General features: G+C 48.1%; 1 protein-coding gene across 1 annotated transcript in view; it reads right to left on the bottom strand.

The window, feature by feature from the left end:
• Nucleotides 1-21,925, bottom strand: part of RMND5B (required for meiotic nuclear division 5 homolog B) — a 100,111-nt gene that overhangs the window by 25,011 nt on the left and 53,175 nt on the right. Inside the window, exons 6-9 of the mRNA XM_086951651.1 lie at nucleotides 5,117-5,283; nucleotides 4,281-4,446; nucleotides 3,433-3,535; nucleotides 3,167-3,321 (exon numbers count right to left, since the gene is read on the bottom strand). Of these exons, the coding sequence (XP_086807777.1) occupies nucleotides 3,167-3,321; nucleotides 3,433-3,535; nucleotides 4,281-4,446; nucleotides 5,117-5,283 (591 nt within the window). The remainder of the gene's footprint in view (nucleotides 1-3,166; nucleotides 3,322-3,432; nucleotides 3,536-4,280; nucleotides 4,447-5,116; nucleotides 5,284-21,925) is intronic.

Genomic DNA, 21,925 nt, shown 5'->3' with positions numbered 1-21,925 from the left:
CTTTACCACCCTAAATGAAAATGATATCAAAAAGGTTCTTCGGAGTATCAACCCATCTAATCACTTCAGTGACCACTTACCACCCAACATCTTCAAAGCACTTAAGGATACAATCTCCCCCATCTGGACAAAGATCGTCAATGCATCTCTGTCACAAGGTACGATCCCAGAATGCCTAAAAGAGGCCCAGGTAACACCTATATTAAAAAACCCTACAGCAGACAGTACAGATCTTAACAACTTCTGCCCTATCTCCAGCATCCCCACACTAGCCAAACTCCTGGAAAAACTTGTCCAGTCACAACCATGTGTGCACATCGAAAATTTCCATCTCCTGGACCAATACCAATCTGGCTTTCGTAGTGGGCACAGTACTGAATCAGCTCTCACTCATGTGATCGAAATTAATCCTGCCTCCTTATCCTACTTGACCTTTCTTCTGCTTTTGACACGATCAATCCCCACAACCTCCTAGATATTCTGGAGCAAAGGATGGGCCTCTCTGGTCAGGTGCTGCAATGGTTCTCGTACTTCCTCCAACACAGGTCTCAAAGAGTTAAGGCGAACCACTCTATCTCCCAGCCATCCCCAGTCAACATGGTGGTTCCCCAAGGGTCCTCCTTATCTCCCATTCTCTTCAATTTGTTGCTGGAACCATTAGCTAATGTACTAAAATCCATAGACATTCGCTTCCATATGTATGCAGACAACACCCAACTCTACCTGAAAAGCTCCTCCCCGGATAACATCACTTCACTCAACTCCATCCTACTGACTACTTACAATTGGCTAACTGAGAACCACCTCCTGCTAAACACCTCCAAAACAGAATTCCTCCTCATTTCTCCCCCGAAACACACTCCTAATGTTGACCTCTGGATGAACCAACTTGCCACCTTCAACTGCTCCCCCTGCATTATTGACTCAGCTAAATCTCTAGGAATCACCCTGGACAAACATCTGAATATGAAGACTCATATTAGCAATGTGTGCAAGGGAGCTAACCACCTCCTGAGAACACTCAGGAATCTCAAACCTTTCCTACCTTAAGCAGATTTCAAGCAAGTGGTCCAAGCGCTTGTTTTACCGAGGCTTGACTAAGGCAGTGCCATGCTATGTGGCCTCCCCAAATACACTTTAGCCCCTCTAAAGGCATCATTGAATGCTGCAGCCAGATTGATAACGGGCACCAAGCGAAATGCCCACATCTCCCCGGTCCTAAAATCTCTAAACTGGCCTCCCTACGAAGCTAGAATTCAACTAAAGATTGCCTGCTTATCGGACAAAGCCCTCCACTTCAAAACCCCCAACTACCTGGTGCAAAAGCTAGAACTATCCGGAGGGGGTAGACCGTTGAGGAGTGCCAATTCCCTCCTCTTGAAACCCAAGATCTTCCGCAAAAAGAGAACATGCCAAAGAGCCTTCTTGGGCTCTGCACCAAAAATGTGGAACTCTCTTCCACCGGAAATCCGTAGAATCTCTTCCAAGGTTGCTTTCAAACTGGAGGCAAAAAGATTCCTCATGAATAAGTTCTTACCTTAACAAGAGGTGCGATTGTCTGCTCTAACCGCATCGGACATACTACAATATTGGTTGTCAATCTTGTATTTTACTATTGTATTTGCTCCCCTTTGTCATTATGCTTCAGCGACTAGCCCATTCTTCGCCTACCCCAGGTTTACAATTGGTCTTTTATGTTTGCACTATTTGATTCAATGCTTATGTATATTCCCTATTTGACTCATGTACTGATTGGTTACCTTCATTTCCCTCAAATTGTAAAGCGCTCCGATACCCTTCAGGATCAAGATTGCGCTATATAAAACTTTTTAAATGAATAAATAAATAAATTACAATATGAACAATACTTTTTGGCCCATATGAATTGATTTTGTTTTATAAAGGTTTCCCGTTGGGACCATTTTGTTGATTGAATCAAAGTACACCCAGCTCCTATGGCTTTTGGGTAACCCCATTGTTTTGTAATGGCTACAAATTGATCCGAGTAGCAAAAGTGATAAGCTGCCGACATATACTTATATAAAATTGGGGACAAGCAACAAACAGCTTTTTTAAAACGCTATTATTATGCTGCACCAAAGAGTATATGGGGAGAGAATGGAAAACTAAAAGCAAAAACACCAGAAACACAAGAAACAAAAAGGTTGCCCAGCCAGAAAGCATAAGCAGCAGAAGGACACTCACAAAGACAATTAATCAGTGCAAATCAGTATTTGCTCGGTGGTCCACGGAATTGAGAAATGCACATAGAGAAAGTTGAAGCCGCCTACACCGACCAAACAAAAGCCAGCAAATAAGTCACATTTAAGCCAACGAATGATAAGTAATGGCTGTGATATAAGCTCCTTTTAAGTTAACAAAATGTAGGAGCGATTGCGCGGTCTCCGGAGAGGCCTAAAAGAACTACAAAGACAATTCTGGACTTAACCACTAGATGGCAGAATAACGCACAGCATGTGAATCCAGAAAATATTCCTGCTGACAAAATGTAGCAACTTAAGGGTTCAGATTCATCTGTCGATTACTGTAATATGCCATTTAAAGTTAGTAGATTATTGCCCAGGTAGTGTAATCATTCCCAACTGATAAGCAGGGGTACGACCTTGATCTGCATTAAGAAACAAAATAATAAATAGTTAAATCTGATTTAAACAGTATGACTAGAATGATTCCTTTGTCATTATTTTGCTCTTTTTTTTCTAGGGACACCAGATCATGCTTACACCATAGACACAGTTCTCAGAACTTTGGTTATTTTAACAGGGCTCAGACTTAAATTACAACTTCGGTCAATCCAATTTAACGTCCCTCCTACAGAGATAAATACATATTAAGTATGAAATGTACTACACTGTTCTGCAGAGCTTTTTTTAAAAAAATGGAAAGCAGTGTTGCACGGTTTACGTTTCCTTGCTACCTTATATACTCAACGCTGTCGTATAATTCGGTCCTCCACTGCCACATAATTCCAGTGCCCCCGGATCAGAGCAGAGAGAAGAGATGTGGAGGCAGAACGGTGAGTAAGTTGAAGAGAGGAAGGGGCAAGAGGGCAGAGGAGTGGTAGAGAAAGCAGTAGTGTAGGAGCAGGGAAGGAAGAGCTCACCAAAAACCAGCGAGGACATAGGGAGGAACCAAAAACACTTACTTGCCCCCACTGATGAGCTTGTTCAGGGCATCTCGGGAGATTACATGGCCACACATGAGCTTAGTGGGTGGGTTGGCATCAGATGTTTGCTGCCGCAGGATCGGACAGGCGAACACCGAGTGGTAGCCACATTTCTTCCCAAGGTCGACTTCAATCTGACGAGAGAGGAAAAGATAAAACTAATATTATGATGGCAAGAGAACAACTAAGGGAACAGATACAAACATCCACAAAGATCAAAAAGCAGAGGCAGACGCAAAACGCACCGGCAGCTCGTCCTTGTGACTCCAGACTCCAGAGCACTGTCTCTGCTCAATAACTGCCTTGATGTTCATAAGCACTGGCAGTGCCACCGACCCTGCAGCAAAACTACATAGAAGAAACGGTGAGGGCATCTTATACAGACAATGAAGGAACTTAAGGACTGAATGGCAAGACGAAAACTGAAAACGCAGGGCACAATGAGGCTTTAGGGGATAAGAGTACAGTGGAAGGAGACAGGGATGGCATGAGAAAGGGCGGAATGGAGACTATGGTGAAGGGCTACGAGGAGTCAGTTCTTGAAAGGAGATCATGGCCAAAGTGGAGTCGGATAGGCTTAATCGCAGAAAGAGGAAAGTAGATGATGAGGGAGGGGGTGAAAGCAGTGCAGTGTGAGGTCGGAGTCCGTTACAAAAGTGTGTGCGGAAAAGAGCAAGGACAGGAAATAATAGCCAGTTAGCGAAAGAGGTAGAGAGCGAGAGCACAGCTCAGAGGGAGAAAGATCAATGATGAAGTGCCAGAGCATGAGCTGATCAAATAGGGACAGTCATAGACTAAAGCAGGGCTATGAGTTAGAGGGGAGTGTAACGAGCCAAAGTAAAGATGGAAGAGAGAAGGGGCACAAAGAAGTCTGTTGGTCAAGTTGGAATGAAGGACAAATAAAAATACACAGAGAAGAAATCAAGGACAAAATCGATAGGGAGATAAATCAAGGGTTTAAAAAGAGCAGCCAGTGACAGAAAAAGAACAGTTGGAGAGAAAGAGGGCAGAACTGGAAGGGGGCGTACTCACAATAGAAGAGGAGTGAAAGGACAGACAAAAAGAAATCTGTAAATTGAAGCTCTGTCCATACCTGACACTAAGGGGAGACTCCACCGAAAGTCCCAGTAGTGCGCAGGCGTCACGCGTGAACTGCTCACTGATCTCAGCCCACCGCTCAGAGTCCAAAAGATGTGAATATGGAGAATTCTCAATTCCATTACGTAGGTACACCAGGCTGCCCATCATCACTTGGATATCTGCGGATTGCAAAGAGAAATGTGAGCTAAACAGCTAACATTCACTTGCTAACAGTGATCCAACAACCACCCACATTTGCAAGCAATTAAAGAGGTCAACCCCGCTAACACACCTAGGTTATATGCTTCTACCATGGTGACTCAACGACAGATTTAATTACCAGCTACAACCTACCCCCTCTCAGGGTAACACACCATTACCAATGACGACCAAACAACCACCTCTAGAATTATCATCTGAATAACCCAAGGTATTACCTACAAACTTAGATACAATCTCATGATCTAGTGCTACCTTCAATACACCCCATCATCTTAATGGTAATCCATAAATAAAATCAATTTACATGTTGTCCATAGAACACACGAAGAATACTGCCCACAATCTAGAGCATACACAGATCAATTCCTCATTTATTACGGAAAACCAGGTCATAAAAACATACACGACTTAAATGATTATGCCCTTTATCAGAAGAAACCCAAATACTACCATGCACAAATAATAACATGCACAGAATTAGTGGGAAACTACACATTGAGCAGGATAGATAAAGATCCTTTAATAGTTAGAAAGGTGGCTACATTCATCCTAAATGCAAACCCCTCCCAAGTGCCACATCTTTCAGGTTGATATCCACTGGCCCCTCCTCCACACCAGAGTTCTCACCGCGCTGGTGCAGCCTGGCGAAAGGCTGGAAGTGTCGAGCATAGCTGAGGGCTTCCAACTGCTTCTGAGCTCCACCTCCCAGGAGGCTGATAAAGTGTAGGCGATGAAGTTTAAACTCCAGGGAGCTGTTCAGTTCTAACAAGTGCTGTCGGTGTGACACAGCCCATCTGAAAACACAAAACAGTGCACGTTTAGCCATCACTACAGGGGAGTTGGGGAGACGAAAGTAAAGCAAAAGAGACAAGGGGATGAGAAAGTATGGCTACATATCCAGGTGACAGGCTGAAAAATCATTGGATGGCTGGGAAAGCTGTGCCACTACATCCCCATTTAACTTTGCTTGGCCTTTCCTGTGATTTTCAATTCGCTGAGTGAAAAATCTTATTTGGGCAGTGTAGGGTGAAAGGGCTAAATCCCAAAAGTATCATACAGCGGAGGGTGAATATGCAGTGATGAGCCCCACATTACAAAATGATGCCTCCCTTCATGCTATCACTTCCTTTCCAGTGTACATGGCATTCTACTTTTTGCCGTCAGACCCCCTGTGGATATCAGAGGTCTGAGGGAAAGTACACTTGTTTTTCTTCTAGCCAGCTTCTGCCAGTCATTTGAGCAACCCCAGTCTTTCCTTTTTTTTAAGGCGAGCCTGGGTAGAGCATGCGCTGGTCTGCGAGGCATGCTGTATTAGAGTATGGACTTGAAGCCACGCCCACATTTGTCACTGACTTGTGTCATTGTTATTTGTAAATGTTGGCTTCTGATTCGTTAATAGACTCTTTAGTCCTTCCTTAGTACCAACTGGTCTTCATTTGTAACCTCCCATTAAGACTGGCCCTTTTACTTCTGTTGGTACACGGTAGGTTTTATTTAGTTTGTAAGCACTATTTTCTTAAAAGAGTTTCTCCTACTGCAAGCAGGACAGGCTTTCCTGCAACATTCGGCACACCATGCACGCTTTCACTTTCCAAGCAGCCCGGAAAAATGGCAGCACCTTCTTTAAAATTAAATCTGTTTCGCATTTACTAAAGTTTGAGCTACTGGCATTGTAAATGACAGTGCCTTTTATTTATGTGTTAATTATCAAAACAGATTGTCATTTACAATGCCAATAGCTTCAACTCTCGCAAATGCGAGACCTATTGCATTGCAAATGATTGTTCTGTGTTGTACTAGTGGCCCTACAGCAAGGAGGAGACCCTGTTCAACAGACTGACTTCAAGCTAATCCTCATAGCTTGCTTTGCCAGGTGCTACAGATGCTCTTCAGAGCTTCCAGAAGGATTGGGGAGATGAAATGTCTTCATTGGAGGAAGATTTGAATTTTCAGCTCGATTTGTATTTTGTTTTGTCCTGGCTTCAGGCCAGAATAAACATAGTCCCTTTAGCCCACTATTTCTCCTTCAACAACATGCAAAATATCCCCCATAGCCCAGGATGCGCTTTAATGCAGTTTACTAAGCTTAGAAAACTGGACAAGCATTTCTTTTTTGCAACCTGCCCTGGAATCAGATAGAGATGTAAAGCTTATATCTGGAGGTTATCATGCTGTATTTAGGTCATTTGGGTAAGTAAGAGACGCCTGAAAACAAGAACCTTCAGTCCAGTCTGATCAGAACGGACTCAAAGGCATCTTTGAGGCCCGAAGGTCGAGAACCTGCTAAAAACATACCCCGAAACTGAATGGTCTCTGAATTTGCTCAAAACCATTCCTGAATGGTGGAAGCTATTATCTGCTTCCATTCTACTACCAGACATATGAAAGAGCCCCGCCTTCCAAGATTCGGAGTAGTGTCCTATTGGCAGCCGTCTGTCACCGTGCACCATTATTCCTGAACCGTCTGAATTCGATCGCAAGCCCTTAGCATTCCAAAGATGACAACACAGGACTTCGCTGTAGGAAGCTGGCTCTTTATATAGTGGACCAAAAAGAAGTACACTGTGTAAAGAGTCTAGGCAAACCCCAAAGGAATTGCAGAAGTACAAATTATACCCCAAATGCTCTCTTTTGTAGTAGTGTGGGCGAGCAGTTAGGCATTTCAGAGGCTAGTGCTAAGCATTTATTGCACACACAAAGGCAGTAAGTGAGCCATACTCCAAGAAATCAGACATCAATATATAACAAGGATTTGCAATTCAAATCGGTCTCGCATTTGTGAAAGTTAGAGCTCTTGGCGTTGAAAAGGACAAGCAGCCTGATTCATGTAGCTGAATTGCGCCCGCAATCGCTGCGAAAACGCAAATGCGGGCGCAATTTCCGTATTCAACAACAAAATAGCGAATTCGCTAACACATATTAGCGAATTCGCTAATATAATCGCAGAATCCCTGCCGCTGAGCATTAGCGAATCGGTAATAGCGACACACCACGGAATCTGCGAAAATAATAGCGAATTCGCAATAGGAAATCGCAATCGGCATTCAAGAAAAATCGCAATTAGCGAAAAACCCAAAAATCGCTATTTGCACGGCGCAAAATAAGGACAGCTCAAAGCAGGTGGTAACCATGAAAGGCATAGAAAAACATTTTCAAAAAACTGTTGTCCTATCACCAACAGGGCCAGGCCTGACCAATCACACATAAGGACATTCAGTAGCAGCATTAGGCTTTCCACAATGCCTGGGATGTACATGGTGGTGAGGCGGCGAAGGCTACAGCGAGCAGCACGGAGGAGACGCATGAGGCAGGCGAGGATTTACCGGCTGCGGGTCACCTTGCTGGGCCAAACCAGAGAACAGATTTATGCTAAATACAGGCTGAATGGGGAAATGATCACCTGGCTGATACAAGAACTCGACCCCATCATGCAGCACCCAACAAGGCGAAACAATTCTGTGCCCACACATGTGCAGGTATTGAGTAGCCTGCACCTCCTGGCCTCCGGAAGCTTCCAGGGGGTAGTAGCGGCCGCTGGGGGAATATCCCAGCCCACCATGTCACGCTGCCTCAACAGTTTTGTAGACGCCATGCTCACCCAGCTACACCGTCACATCAAATTCCCCGCCAGCCAACAGGAATTGGACATGACAAAGCTACAATTCTACAATGTAGCCCATTTTCCACATGTGCTCGGATGCATAGACTGTACCCACATCGCCGTCTGCCCACCAGCTGGCATGGAGTATATGTTCCGCAACAGAAAGTGCTACCACTCCCTCAACATCCAGATGGTCTGCAATGCCAAGACATACATCACTGACATTGTCTCACGGTACCCAGGGAGTACCCATGACTCCTTCATCTTCCGGCACAGCGCACTCCACACACGGCTGGTCAGGGGAGAGTTTGGGGAAGGACACCTACTTGGTAAGTACACTTTGATTGAAAAGTCACATTGCAAAGATGTAACAGCGCAGCACAGGCAATCACCATCTGCTCCTCCCATTCAGGTGACAGTGGCTACGCCCTCCGTGAATACCTCCTGACCCCATACCTCAACCCTGCTACACCCCAGCAACGGCGCTACAATATTGCTCACATACGGACAAGAAATTGCATAGAAAGGACATTTGGCCTGCTCAAGAGCAGGTTCCGCATACTGCACAAGACAGGTGGGGCCATGTATTACAGTCCTGCAAAGTGCTGCCGCATAGTGGCTGTCTGCGCAATACTACATAACATGGCAACCAAGCGCCGGATACCTGTTGACATCTCTGGCAGTGAATCTGAGGGGGACAACCAGCCACCTGCACATGCGCGCCATGCACAAGGGGAGACCCCAGCAGAAGGGCACAGACGTCGCAACCACATCACAGTGAACAGTTTCTAGTACAACCACTGCCATCACCCCACGAATCGACAATGCATGCAAAATGTAAAGAAGACACAACGCTAATGTGTGTAGGAAAAGAAATGTATTTGTTCACTTCACAAAAGTAAATGTAATGGTCCGTGCCAAAGGTCAAAATAAAAGTATCTGTTCACTTCACAAAAGTAAATGTAATGGTCCGTGCCAAAGGTCAAAATAAAAGTATCTGTTCACTTCACAAAAGTAAATGTAATGGTCCGTGCCAAAGGTCAAAATAAAAGTATCTGTTCACTTCACAAAAGTAAATGTAATGGTCCGTGCCAAAGGTCAAAATAAAAGTATCTGTTCACTTCACAAAAGTAAATGTAATGGTCCGTGCCAAAGGTCAAAATAAAAGTATCTGTTCACTTCACAAAAGTAAAAGTAATGGTCCGTGCCAAATTAGTCCCACACACAGTATTCCGTCATACTGCTGTGCTTGCCAGGCTTCACCTCAGCCTGTGCCAGTGGTTATTCCAGTCCTCTAGGTGTGCCTAGAGCGTGCCCCTCCACAACGCCTCTGAGGGCCTTCCTCCTCCGGGGCGTCAGGCAATGGGGGGGTCCTGGTGCTGCGGGTGGGTAGTGGGGCCTGTGAGGCTGATTGCGAGCTCAGGCTGGACGCCCCCTCACTCGCATCATCACCCCCCACAACAGATGGAATGGGTGGAGGGTGCAGAGCCACGACAGCTGTGGTGAGGGTCTCCAGCACCCTCGACATGTCCACACTGCACTGTATGACAGTGTGCTGCTGTGTCAGACAGCGCCTCGCCAGTAGGGAAGTGGCATTTGCTGACACGTAGCTCGCCCTGCTGTAGGTGCCAAGCTGTGTCAGCAGTTGGCGGTGGTGCCGGCGTTGGCCACCGTACATTCGATTCATGGCGCGGGTGTTAGCCTCCACGGCTGCAGCTATGCGGGCCATTCCATTGCCCACCCCGGCCAGGTCGGCCCTCATTCCTTCAATCTGTGTAGCTACACAGGCCACGTTGCGGCCAATGTTGCATAGTTGCAGGTGAATTGCCCCCTGCTGCCGTGCCTGGCGCTGATGTATGTGCAGCATCCGTCGCTCGATGCTGAGCCGCGCCTGTCCTTCTCCATTGGCCCGCCTGGTAGCAGCTGCGGATCGCTGGCGTGACCTGCCACGCCTGCCCTGCTGGCCGGATTGTGAGGCTGGGGGCTGACTGGACAGTGGCGCAGCCCCGGATGTTGAGGCGCCAGCTGATGGGGATGAGGCCACCGGTGTTGCAGGTGTGCTCGTCGCTGGGGGTGTGCCTGCTGGTGTGGCTGTGGCAGTCGCTGCGGGGGCCACAGGAGTGACTGACCTGGCTTTAGCTCTGGGAGGAGCAGCGGTGGCAGGGAGCACAATGGGTGCTGCGATGGCAGCAGATGAGGGCGCTGCAGCAGTTGCAGGTGGGACGCTGCCGGGGAAAGTTGATGGTGGTACAGTTGCAGCGTTAGGGGCTGCTGCCTGGGTATGTGTTGGCTCCTCCAGGACGCTGTCGTCTATCACCAGCCTGTCACTGTCACTGGTATCTCCACCTGTGGGGGTAAGTGGAGGACCATTAGTTGTATGCATCTGGCAGACGTGCAGTTGCAACATGCATGCTGGGTGACATTCCCTGAATGGCAGTGGCTTTGTGTGCATTGGGACCTGACGACATCTCCCACAATGGCTGCATTGTGGTACTACTACATTGTGGTCAGACTACATCTCCCACAATGCTTCAGGGCAATACTTGATGTGCAACAATTACATGCCTATGGGACATTGGGGGGGCCTATTTGGTCATGGACATCCATAGGGGGCAGGGTCGCAGTCGCATGCCACTTACCTTGGGTGTCTTGTGTGGGGGCGGATGAGTCCAGTGCAGTGAAACCCACAACGGCCTCCATCTCGAGGGTGTTTTCCACCTGGTCCTCCAGGGGGGTGTTCGGTGGTACCGTCGGACCTCCTCCGCCTGTGCCCGAGGACTCCCCGAGGCGCGCCGCCACCTTCTCCTTGGCACGGCCTCGGAGGTCGTACCACCTCTTCTTCAGTTCTTCAAGGGACCTTGACGCCACTCCCACAGTTAACTGCAGAGGCTATCCCCTGCCAAATGCGTCTCTTCTCCATCTCCGGGACCCTCCTGGAATTTGCACCGAACAGTTGGTCGTGGTTAGCCACGACTCCCTCGATGAGGTGCTCCAGCTCCTGCTCGCTGAATTTCAACTTTCGCTTCCTCCCAGCCGAGCTGCTGGTCCCTGGTGCAGCTTCCTCTGCCATGTTATGGTTTGTGGCTCAGTGGTGCACTCTACAAGCCAAGATGTGCAGCTGCTCTTCGATCTGCTCCCTGTCTCTCTGCCTCACTGTGGAGAATGGTGCTCGGAACCGGCAGCTTCCTGGTTGTGATGTCATCACTGGGCTCGAAATGCGACTTCCCGTTTTCCCGATCTCGCGAGTTTGCGATCTCGCAAATAGCGATATCGCTAATAGCGATATCGCTATTTGCGAGATCGCAGTCCAGCCGCGGGTAGGCCGAAATAGCGATTAATCTGCGATTAATCGCAATTTCGATCGGATCGCTATCGGATTTTGCGATCGCGTGCGAATCGCTTTTTTTTATCGCAATTCTTCATGAATTCGGATTTGCGATTTCTGAATAGCGACTCGCTATTTTTCGCTATTTCAGAATCGCAAATGCCGATGTTCATGAATATGGCGGAAGGTTTTTTACTTTTGTTTTTTTGTATGCAGTGGAGTGATGTTATTTACATTAAAGCTATTGCCATTTGTATGACTTTGCAGCGCTGGAGAACCGGGAAATCGGTTATGAGGGAGCGGAGACAAGAGGAACATGCTGTCTGGAAAAAAAAATACACATTAAACCTTTCTATTTCCTGTAGGAAGCCGTGACTTGCGCCTTGCATTTCATTAATACTCTATAGAAAGTTTTCAAAAATAACATTAAAACAGAAATAAAGCAAAGGTGAAAGCAATACAGAAAGTGCTATGAAAAAGCTCCTCAATTAATACAATTGGAATTTTGAACAACACAACCCATTATGTTTAGCAACATGTGCGATATCATGGTGCACATACCTGAAGTTAAATAAATACATTACAGCTCTTCAGGCTGAAAGCAGTGGGTATCATGACATGAGTTGCGTGCACGGACTAGGAATATTTTATGGTGAAAAAACACAAATAAATTCACACGAAGTCAGATAGCAGAACTTGACCTCTTGCATGCGTCGGCCAGTGGGCGTGTGCGTCGGACGGCCCTCGGCATGCGTGGAATTCGCCCACACAGCAGGGAAATGTGCGCTGCCTTGAAGCGGTTAACCTTAAAACGTACTGTCCATGACATTCATCTATTGGATGCAAGATTTAGATTCCTTTCTAAAGGAAAATAAGAACTGCTTTAATGATGTTCTTCTCAGGAATACATATTAACCATAAAGGAAATCACCCTCCCAGCTGTAGAGCAAAAGCTCCAGCCATGGAAGAATTCAAATACTTAAAAAAAAAAAAAAAAGAAGCTGGGGAGGGGAGGATTTCGGGGTCGCCCCAACCTAGGGTGAGGACCCAGAAGATCTGAAAAACAAGAGCATGTCGTGCTGAACAGTTTCGTGGTGGTCCCATCATCTAAGGACCACCACAGGTGAAGATATGGGCCACATGATTTTTGAAATAAATGTACTGCAAAGCATAATGGAGTAAATCTCCGTGGTGCAGTGAATTTTATAGCAGTGTCTCTCCCGCTGTGCTGGGGAGAGCAGTGAAGAAGGGTGGCCTCTCCTGTAAGGGAAGCCAGATTTGCATTCCAAAGGCAGCGGCTCCTTTGAAGCTTGCCAGTTCAAGGAGGCGAATCAGCAGGTCACCCTGTGGGAGGGGGTGTTACACCCTCTTCCTGGATAGGCTTTTGTTTCTGACCTGAGAGCAAATGGCTCTCACCAAAGGGTCAGTAGCTCATTGGCTGTTACACTATTTTCCCCTACCACCCTGTAATTCAGTATTTAGAGACGTCCCTGGCGCCTAAGTAGAGAGAGGACACAGAGAAGCTGCAAAAGCAAAGAAGACTGAAGAGCGCCCCAGCCCCTCCGGCAGCACTCATCTAAAACTGCACCAAAGTCAACTTGTCCTGCAGCTGTTTACTCCAGAAACTTGGGAAAGTGGGAAAAAGACTCAAGACCACCCGTGAATAGAAGACCTGTTCAGCAGAAACTCCAAAAAGAAGACTTTGAGGCCTCTGGAACCCCCAAATCCTGATACCTGAAGCAACCACTGCACCAGTCGCCTCCAGCCCAAGTTGAAGGGGGCAAATGGTACCAAAAAGGTTCACCCAGCCCTCCAGAGCTAGAGTCCATCGTGATTTCACCCCTCCTGGACTCCACCACATCACCTACAGCCTCTACATGCAGCCCTCTCCATCGTGACGGCTCCGGTAAGGAAAAACCAAACGCCTAACAACCACTCTGCACCCGTCGCCCCTGGTTCTTGGAGAAGAGGACCAAAGGTGTCCTCCCGAGCATCTCAAGGCCTGAGCGCACTTGCTGGTTCAGTCAAACTAGTTTCCTAGCCAGAACCTGCAGCCTCTTTTTACAGAGCCCGATCCACATTGAAACGCATTGGACTCCCTAAGCGGATTTGCATGCTGCACCCGGACGCCCTTGTGCCGCTGATGGTGTACTGTTGGAGCTGCCTTGGACCTTGCCCACCACTCACCTTAACTCATGGAGATTGTTCCGGTAAGTCAATGTAATGTACCTGTTTGCAGAACTTGTTCTTCCTTCAACAAGGTAACATTGCAGAACTCAGAAATTGAACGGTGTCCACTTTAAAGTGAAAAAAATGTATATATAAAAATATAGTTACCTGAACAATTTTTCTTGGATGCCTAAACACATATAAAGATACGGACTATTTTTATAAATTGGTGTGTAGCTCCTTTTCGAGTCGTGTTGTCATTTATTAATCATTGTGTGTATTTGCAAATGTCACTCCTCTGTGTTAAGCGGAAGGCTGCTCAACTACACTACCCCCAAATAAAGCACTTTGAGATTGCATAGCAAGCATTGTCCAATAGTAAGGGAACCCCTGGACTCTTTACGCGATCTATCAGATTACAGATATATCATATCTAGAGCCAGCTTCTTACAACCTGTCAGTCAGCACACTAGAGGGTTGGTAGGTTTCAGGGAGTACCTCTAAGGTACTGCTTGGGTGCATGTATTAATAAATCCATCACTGGAATCGGTGTGGGTTTATTAATACGAGGTGGTTTTGACCTTGACCCGGTCACTCTACTACCGCATGGCCCCTGTGTGCCCGGATTCTGCTGCCGCTGCCTGCTTGGCCCTCTTGCTGCCGCCTCTCCTTAGGGTCCCTGCTCTCCAGGCCTGCATTCGCTCTCCAGGCTTGCGCCGATCTCCAGGCTTGCCCTCGCTCTCCCCCGCTCTGCTTTCCCGCTCTTTCCCCCCCTCTGCTCCCCGCCGCTGCTCTCCTGCAGCCCCGCCCCGCTCTCCTGTCTCCCGCTCCCCATTCGCCACCCCGCTCCCGCCTCCCAGCTGCTCCTCCCTCCCACTTCGCCAAAAATGGCGGGGACCGCGCGCAGCGGGCACGCCGATTGCGCGCCAAAGGCAAGCCTGTCTACGCCCGCCCACGCCTGGACCGCACCCAGCGCCAGAACCCCTGGACCCCTCCAGAGCCAGCCTACCCAACTGAGCTACGACACCGCCACCCTCCACGCACTGAACACCAGCCCACATCCAGCCTGCTACCAAGCCACCCCGAAACGCACCCACGGAGCCTTCACCTGCCACGCCTACTACTTCACCTGCACACGGTCCTGCACCGCGCCAGCCAAAACAGCCGCCAACAACAACCACCTCAAGTGCATCCTGCTCAACACCCGCTCCATCCACAGGCACGCCGTCGAACTATGGGACCTCCTGGACAAAACGGCACCAGACGTCGCCTTCTTCACAGAAAACAGGATGAACGCCTCCTCAGCCCCGACATCGCCATTGCCATCCCGGACGGCTACAAGATCATCCGGAGGGACCGCGTCAACCAGACCGGAGGAGGCATCGCCATCGCCCACAGAAACACTATCCGCATCATGACCAACACCGACGACACCCTCGCCACCGCAGAGCACCTGCACTTCCAGATTCACACCGACCCCAAGACCACCCTCACAGGAACCCTCATCTACAGACCCCCGGGACCATGCTCACACTTCAGCGAGGCCATCGCAGACTTCATCAACCCGCTCGCCCTCGCCTCCCCCGACTACATCCTCCTAGGAGACCTCAACAGCCACCTGGAGAACGACCAGGACAACAACACCACCGCCCTACTAGACAACCTTGCCAACCTCGGATTCAAGCAACTGGTCAACACCCCCACCCATTACGCCAGCCACACGCTCGACCCGGTCTTCTCCTCCAGCAACCACATCTCCTTCAGCCACACCACCGAGCTCCACTGGACCGAACACAGCTGCGTACACTTCAACTTCAGGAAAACAACGACCCACCACCGCCCTCAACAAACCCCCCGAAGATGCTGGAGCAAGATCACCACCGACCAACTCGCCACCTCTTTGCGCCTAAACCCTCCCACCAACACCACGGACCCCAACGAAGGAGCCCGCAACCTCACACAGTGGATCACCGACTGCGCTGACTCCCTTGCTCCACTGAGAAACCCTCCCAGCAACCTCAACAGCAAGAAAGCCACGTTATTCACCAACGATCTCAAAGACTCCAAGAAATCCTGCCGTGACCTCGGGAAAGCCTGGTGCCATAACCAGTCAACGGATAACAGGACAGCCCTAAAGAACGCCACCCGCAAACACCACCAGCTGATCCGCACCACCAAAAGGTCATCCTTCAGAGAACGACTGGACAACAACACTCACAGCAGCAAGGAACTCTTCAACATCGTGAAAGAGCTCTCCAACCCCAACGCCAGCAACAATGACATCATGCCTTCTCAAGACCTCTGCAACTCTCTGGCCACCTTTTTTCACCGTAAGATCGTCGACATACACAACAGCTTCGACGCTCAGAACACGTACCCCACCACCGAACCTACACCCCCCACCAACACCATGTGCGCCTGGACTCAGGTCAGCACGGAAGATACCACCCACACGATGAACACCATCCACTCGGGCTCCCCAGCCGATCACTGCCCACACCACATCTACAACAAAGCCGACTCCATCATCGCACCCATACTTCGGGACATCAACAACTCCTTCATATGAGCCACCTTCCCGGAGAGCTGGAAGTACGCAGAGATCAGCGCCCTCCTGAAGAAACCCACCGCAGACCCCTCAGACCTCAAGAACTTCCGCCGCATCTCGCTCCTCCCCTTCCCTGCAAAAGTCATTGAGAAAACAGTCAAACAGCTGACAGCCTTCCTGGAGACGAACGGCTCCCTCGACCCATCTCAGTCCGCATTCCGAGCGAACCACAGCACCGAGACTGCCCTCATCGCGGCCACCGACGACATCCGGACCCTGCTGGACAACGGAGAAACCGCCGCCCTCATCCTGCTCGACCTTTCGGCTGCGTTCGACACGGTCTGCCACCGCACCCTGACAACCCGCCTCCGCCGGGATCCAAGGAAAGGCCCTGGAATGGATCACCTCCTTCCTCTCCGACAGAACCCAAAGAGTCAGTCTCCCGCCCTTCCTCGCAAAAGCCACCAAGATCATCTGCGGCGTACCTCAAGGCTCCTCGCTCAGCCCCACCCTCTTCAACGTCTACATGAGCCCCCTCGCAGCCATCGCACACAAGCACAACCTCAACATCATCTCCTACGCCGACGATACCAAACTGATCCTCTCCCTCACCAAAGACCTCCGCCAGAGCCAGCTTCCAGGACGGAATGAAAGACATAGCAGACTGGATGAAGCTCAGCCGCCTGAAACTGCACTCAGACAAGACGGAAGTCCTCATCCTCGGCCCATCCATCTCCGCCTAGGACGACTCCTGGTGGCCCCCTGCTCTGGGCCCCCCACCCAAGCCCACGGACCACGCACACAACCTGGACTTCATCCTTGACTCCTCCCTCACGATGGCCAGGCAAGTTAACGCCGTTACCTCCTCCTGCTTCAACACACTCTGCATGCTCCGTAAGATCTTCCGCTGGATCCCCACTGGAACCAGGAAAACGGTCACCCAGGCCCTCGTCACCAGCCGTCTGGACTACGGGAACGCCCTCTACGCTGGGACCACCGCCAAACTACAGAAAAGACTCCAGGGCATCCAGAACGCCTCAGCACGACTCGTCTTGGACATCCCCCGACACAGCCACATCTCCGCCCACCTGAGGGACCTGCACTGGCTCCCCATCAGCAAAAGGATCACGTTAAGAATCCTCACCCACGCACACAAGACTCTCCACAACTTGGGCCCCGAATACCTCAACAACCGCCTCACGTTCTACACGCCGAACCGCCAGCTCCGCTCCGCCAGCCTCGCCCTCGTCCCACGGATCCGCAGAACCACCACCGGAGGAAGATCCTTCACCTACCTGGCGGCCAAGACCTGGAACACCCTCCCCCCCCACCTACGACTCACCCAGGACCGTCTCTCCTTCAGGAAGCAACTCAAGACCTGGCTTTTCGAGCAGTAGCAGCCCCCCCCCCAGCACCTTGCGACTCTGGCGGGTGAGTAGCGCGCTTTACAAATACTCGATAGATTGCTTGATATCAAAACACCATGTCTCAGTGAAGCCATTATGTAGCTGGGGGAACTCGTTTTGACCAGTGCCCAGTACATACCCTAAGATGGCTTTGCTGCTCACTTGCAATATACAGTAATAGAAGTAGACATCACTGGGGCAGATCTGCTCATGCAGATATGTCCTTACATAAAATATAATGCAGGCTGTCTTAGGGCTCAAAGGCCTGCTGTACGTGTGACTTACATACATTAGATACAGTGACTTTGGCATGACACACAGGAGTATGGCAGGTCATGTTTTCACTCATGGTTTGCACCATGACATGCAGCCTGCAATGACAGTCTGTGTGGAATTTGTGTGTGGGTCCTTAAAGGGTGGCATAAGATATGCAGATGTCATTGAGATCCTCTTTGGCACCTGAGGTACCATTTACTAGGGACTTGCAGGGGTGCTACAGTTCTTAGCCAATTGTAGCACAAGCAAACAACACCTTGTTTTCGGGAAGGAGCACTGCCACTGAAGTCTTGTTAGCAGGCCTTAGTGTACGGCCAATAGCCAAAAATTAGCATCTAGCAGCTAAAAAGGGAGCAAAATGTGGGAGGAAAACTGCAACTAAAACTCAGTTTCCTACATTCCCTGCTGGGCACAAACTTCTTATCCACATTCACAACTAGTGAACTAGTGGTTCCAACAGATGCAACTCAACCTGAAACTCTTGACCATGCGGAATCAGTTTTGAGATTTGGGCACTTCACAATTCAGCAACCTACTCCTAGGGGCGTATTGCGGATGCCAGCCACAATCAAGCACAGTGCTCAGTTTTTCTTAAACTGTGACTCCGAGACAGTTTAGAACACCCTGGCTACAACTGTTCCTTTGTTAATTGTAATCCAGTTGTGGGAACAGACTGGATCGTCTGTAATTACTCTAACTATACAGAAACTTTGTTAACCAATCCAGTGACCACTTGAAATTTCACCAATTATTTGGTTGGCACCCAATTTATTGGAGTGCTTTTTTTTCCTGGTTTACTTTTGACCACTTTTAATTCGATGTTCAGCTACATTACGAAAATCGGTCACCTCTGCCTAATTCACTGGCTGCAGTAACAGATCGTAGGAATCCATGTGTTCCCAAAGGCTGCACATACCACCTGAACCATTCCCCCACCTAGCCCAATGTTATTTGTTTGTAGCACTTTCATGCCTAAGCGCTCGAATTGTTTTTTGGAGTCATATCTTAGTCACTGAAGGTATTAGCATCTTGTGTTTTTTGTGTTCACCTGTCCAGCTAACCTATCCGTTAATAAACTGCCTCCTTACAAAGAGAAAATGGCTGGACAATTGTAGACGTATCCTGGTTCTGAACTCTCTACCTCATCATGGGACCATGACTTCAAACTCTTACAAACCTTAAAGTTAACTGTATAAGAGGAGTACCATGTTTATTCAATGAGTGAAACAGTACCCAAATTCCCCAGTACAGTAGTAATAAAAACAATACAAAATGAAATTCTCAGCCACTGCCCAGTAACCAACAACTTCTGAGGAACCAGAGAAACTTCAACATGAATGACTTTGTAATCATGGGAACGGACAGTGCAAGAAGTTGGGGGAGGGGCCAAACTATGCTAGAGAACCACCCCACTATAGGAAGAGTCAAAAGATGGCAGGTTAGGGGACAAACGCCTCAAGATGACAGAGGAAACAACCATGTGTCAGGTGAAAGTCACATGGTGCACTACCGGCAAGGAGAAAAAGCATGTCTTGGAGAGCGAGCTCAAGTTTGGTGCAGGAAAAGGGCCTAACAACAGCTAAATATAGTCAGAATAACTGCTGCTTGTTTAAAGGGATTTAAAGGGTACAGGAAGACAGCCTCCTTTTGATACCAGGCAATCAACATGGAGGACAGAAAATACCAAGCACAGGCAATGCCAGCTGGTATGGCTTTAAAGGAATGTTGTATGGTAATGTGAAGCATTACAAGTAAATAGCATGTGAATGGATAGGTATTTGTGTGGAAGCAAAGAATTGTGGAATAATATTGGTGTAGATCAAAGCTTCCTAAATGTTTTAGAACCTCAGCCCACTTTTTACAATGACCAACCCACCTAGCTTTCATGGACGAGGCAGGCGATTTTGTTTATGTAACTAAAGCATTGTGCGAAAGGGCACTGTCATTTACAGACAACATATTTTCCATTAAAATGGCCACTAAAATTTGCACAGACATACAGTTTTACTGATAAAACTGCATTGCAAACAAATGATAATGTGTGGAAATCGGGTTTCAGTGAATATTTATCATTTATGCATTGTGCATCAACAAGAAAAGTTTCTATATTTGTTCTGATCCTATTAAATCTTTGTTTCTATCACACTTCAGAATTACAAAAAATAATGTGCTTAATTTTTGCTTTCCTACCTAACTGCTGGATGTGTATAATTAATTTACAGGGATTTACATTTTGTTGCATGTTTCAAAAAATACCACCCTACAACCTTTCCTTCCCGGTCGGTATCCCAGCAAGATTCTCACATAATTCACTCTGCTTTTCTTACTCGGACTGCAAAGTGAAAGGAGTCGGTAAACACAAATTCCCATGTTAAACAAATAAGCTGGAATTTGTCAGAAGACATAGCCTGACATTTGACCTCAGTCTCTGAATCGGAGCAAATGTGACAAGATAAATACAGAATTTAAAGGCATCTTTATTTATTGGTTGGGTTTTCACGAAGCACCAAATATCGGCTTGAAACACTGGTGTAGATTAAAACGGTTAATTGACAGCAGCACAGTGAAACCAGGCATAAAAAAACAAGTAGTTTAATGACTTGCGTCCCCCATCTATACTGCTGCAAGAGAAACAAGCATTAAAAATGCAATAGGTCTCGCCTTTGATTAAGTTACAGCAATTTGCTTTGCTAATGGTGTAGTATAGCAAAGCAAATGGCTTTAACTTAATAAAAGGCGAGACCTAGTGCATTTTTAATGCTTGTTTTACTGTCAGTGTTAGTATTTACCACCCTTTAGCTGACAAAGCCCGGCCTTCTCACAGGCTGAAAGTCTCCCAGGATAGTGCAATTGTTGTGAGCGTGTTAAGTGCGAGAGGCGCTTTACTGGTGGTTTGTGAGCCCCGGGTGTGACAGCGCTTGGACTGCGTGCTTAGCACACCATGAAACACATTCAGCACACTCAGGTTGCCTCTTACAGGCACCACCCCTGCCAGACCATGTTGGTGTGCCAGTGCACCTTTGTGTACTCGTGATTGTTCTGGAAGGCTCAGTTAGACCTCTTACCCCAGCATACACATACACATGTACACTTCTTCACCCAGCCAGCTCGGGTAGAAGGTTGGAATGTAGTATTTAGTACAAAGACTGACGGGTGTGCTTAGAGGTCAGGTTGGGGTGAGGGGTTGGTGGACACGGGGGTCCTACGTGCACTTTAGTCATCAGTGGTTGAGCCTGGTACTTCTACAACCTGGAACTGGTGGGGGAAGGGAGGGGGGGGCAAAGGGTGTCCTAGGACACAGAGAAAGTGCTGGAAGGGCACAGAAAGAGTGTGTGTGAAATAGGAGACAGAACGGAAGAGAGAAAGGATGAAAACGGAACAGAGGAACAGAGTGTAAGGTAGAGAGAAAGGATGGTGACAAAAGAGGAAGACAGGCATGCAGAGAGAGATAGAAAGTTGGAAGGTGAGAGTGAACAATGAGAGACCGGAAAGTGAGCGAGGTTCGGTCACATGAAAGAGAGAACAATTGATAAAAGAGAGCTTAACAGAACTGGGGTGCCGTTCCCAAGAAATTTAAAAATGTGAAAAGTATAACGGAAAATGTTCTAACATGTGAACATTATTTTTTTATGGTTTTGTTGGTGGGTTTCTAGCGTTTCAGGAGTGGGTTTCCAATAAAGCAAAACAAGCCTGTGCTTAATATACCAGGATGTCTTTACACCCCCCTATAATACAAGCATTGGCATAGCCAATAATTCTCGCCTTTGGGACCTGCTATATAACTTAATTCTTATGAAGTCCCAAAGGCGGGACCTATTGGCTATGCCAATGCTGGTCTCTTTTCCTGTGCTGCATCTCAAACAAATTTTCGTAATGATTGTTAGTAAATATATGTCTTGCCTTGGTATGCCCCCACTTTTTTCTGAATTGCTGATGTGCTTTGATTGAGAGTGCCCTGGGCTCCTGCCAACCAGGCACCCAGGGGCCTGTGTTCCTTTCCTAAAAACTGTGTTGAAACAAAACCCAATTGGCATCTCTGGCCACCTATCAGCCCCTAGTAAATGGTACCCTAGGTACCCAGGGCATGGTGACCAGAGAGGACCCCTAAGGG

This window comes from Lissotriton vulgaris, unplaced genomic scaffold (assembly GCF_964263255.1).
Source record: "Lissotriton vulgaris unplaced genomic scaffold, aLisVul1.2 SCAFFOLD_582, whole genome shotgun sequence".
NCBI lineage: Eukaryota > Metazoa > Chordata > Amphibia > Caudata > Salamandridae > Lissotriton > Lissotriton vulgaris.
This window is presented reverse-complemented; position numbering and strand designations above follow the sequence as displayed.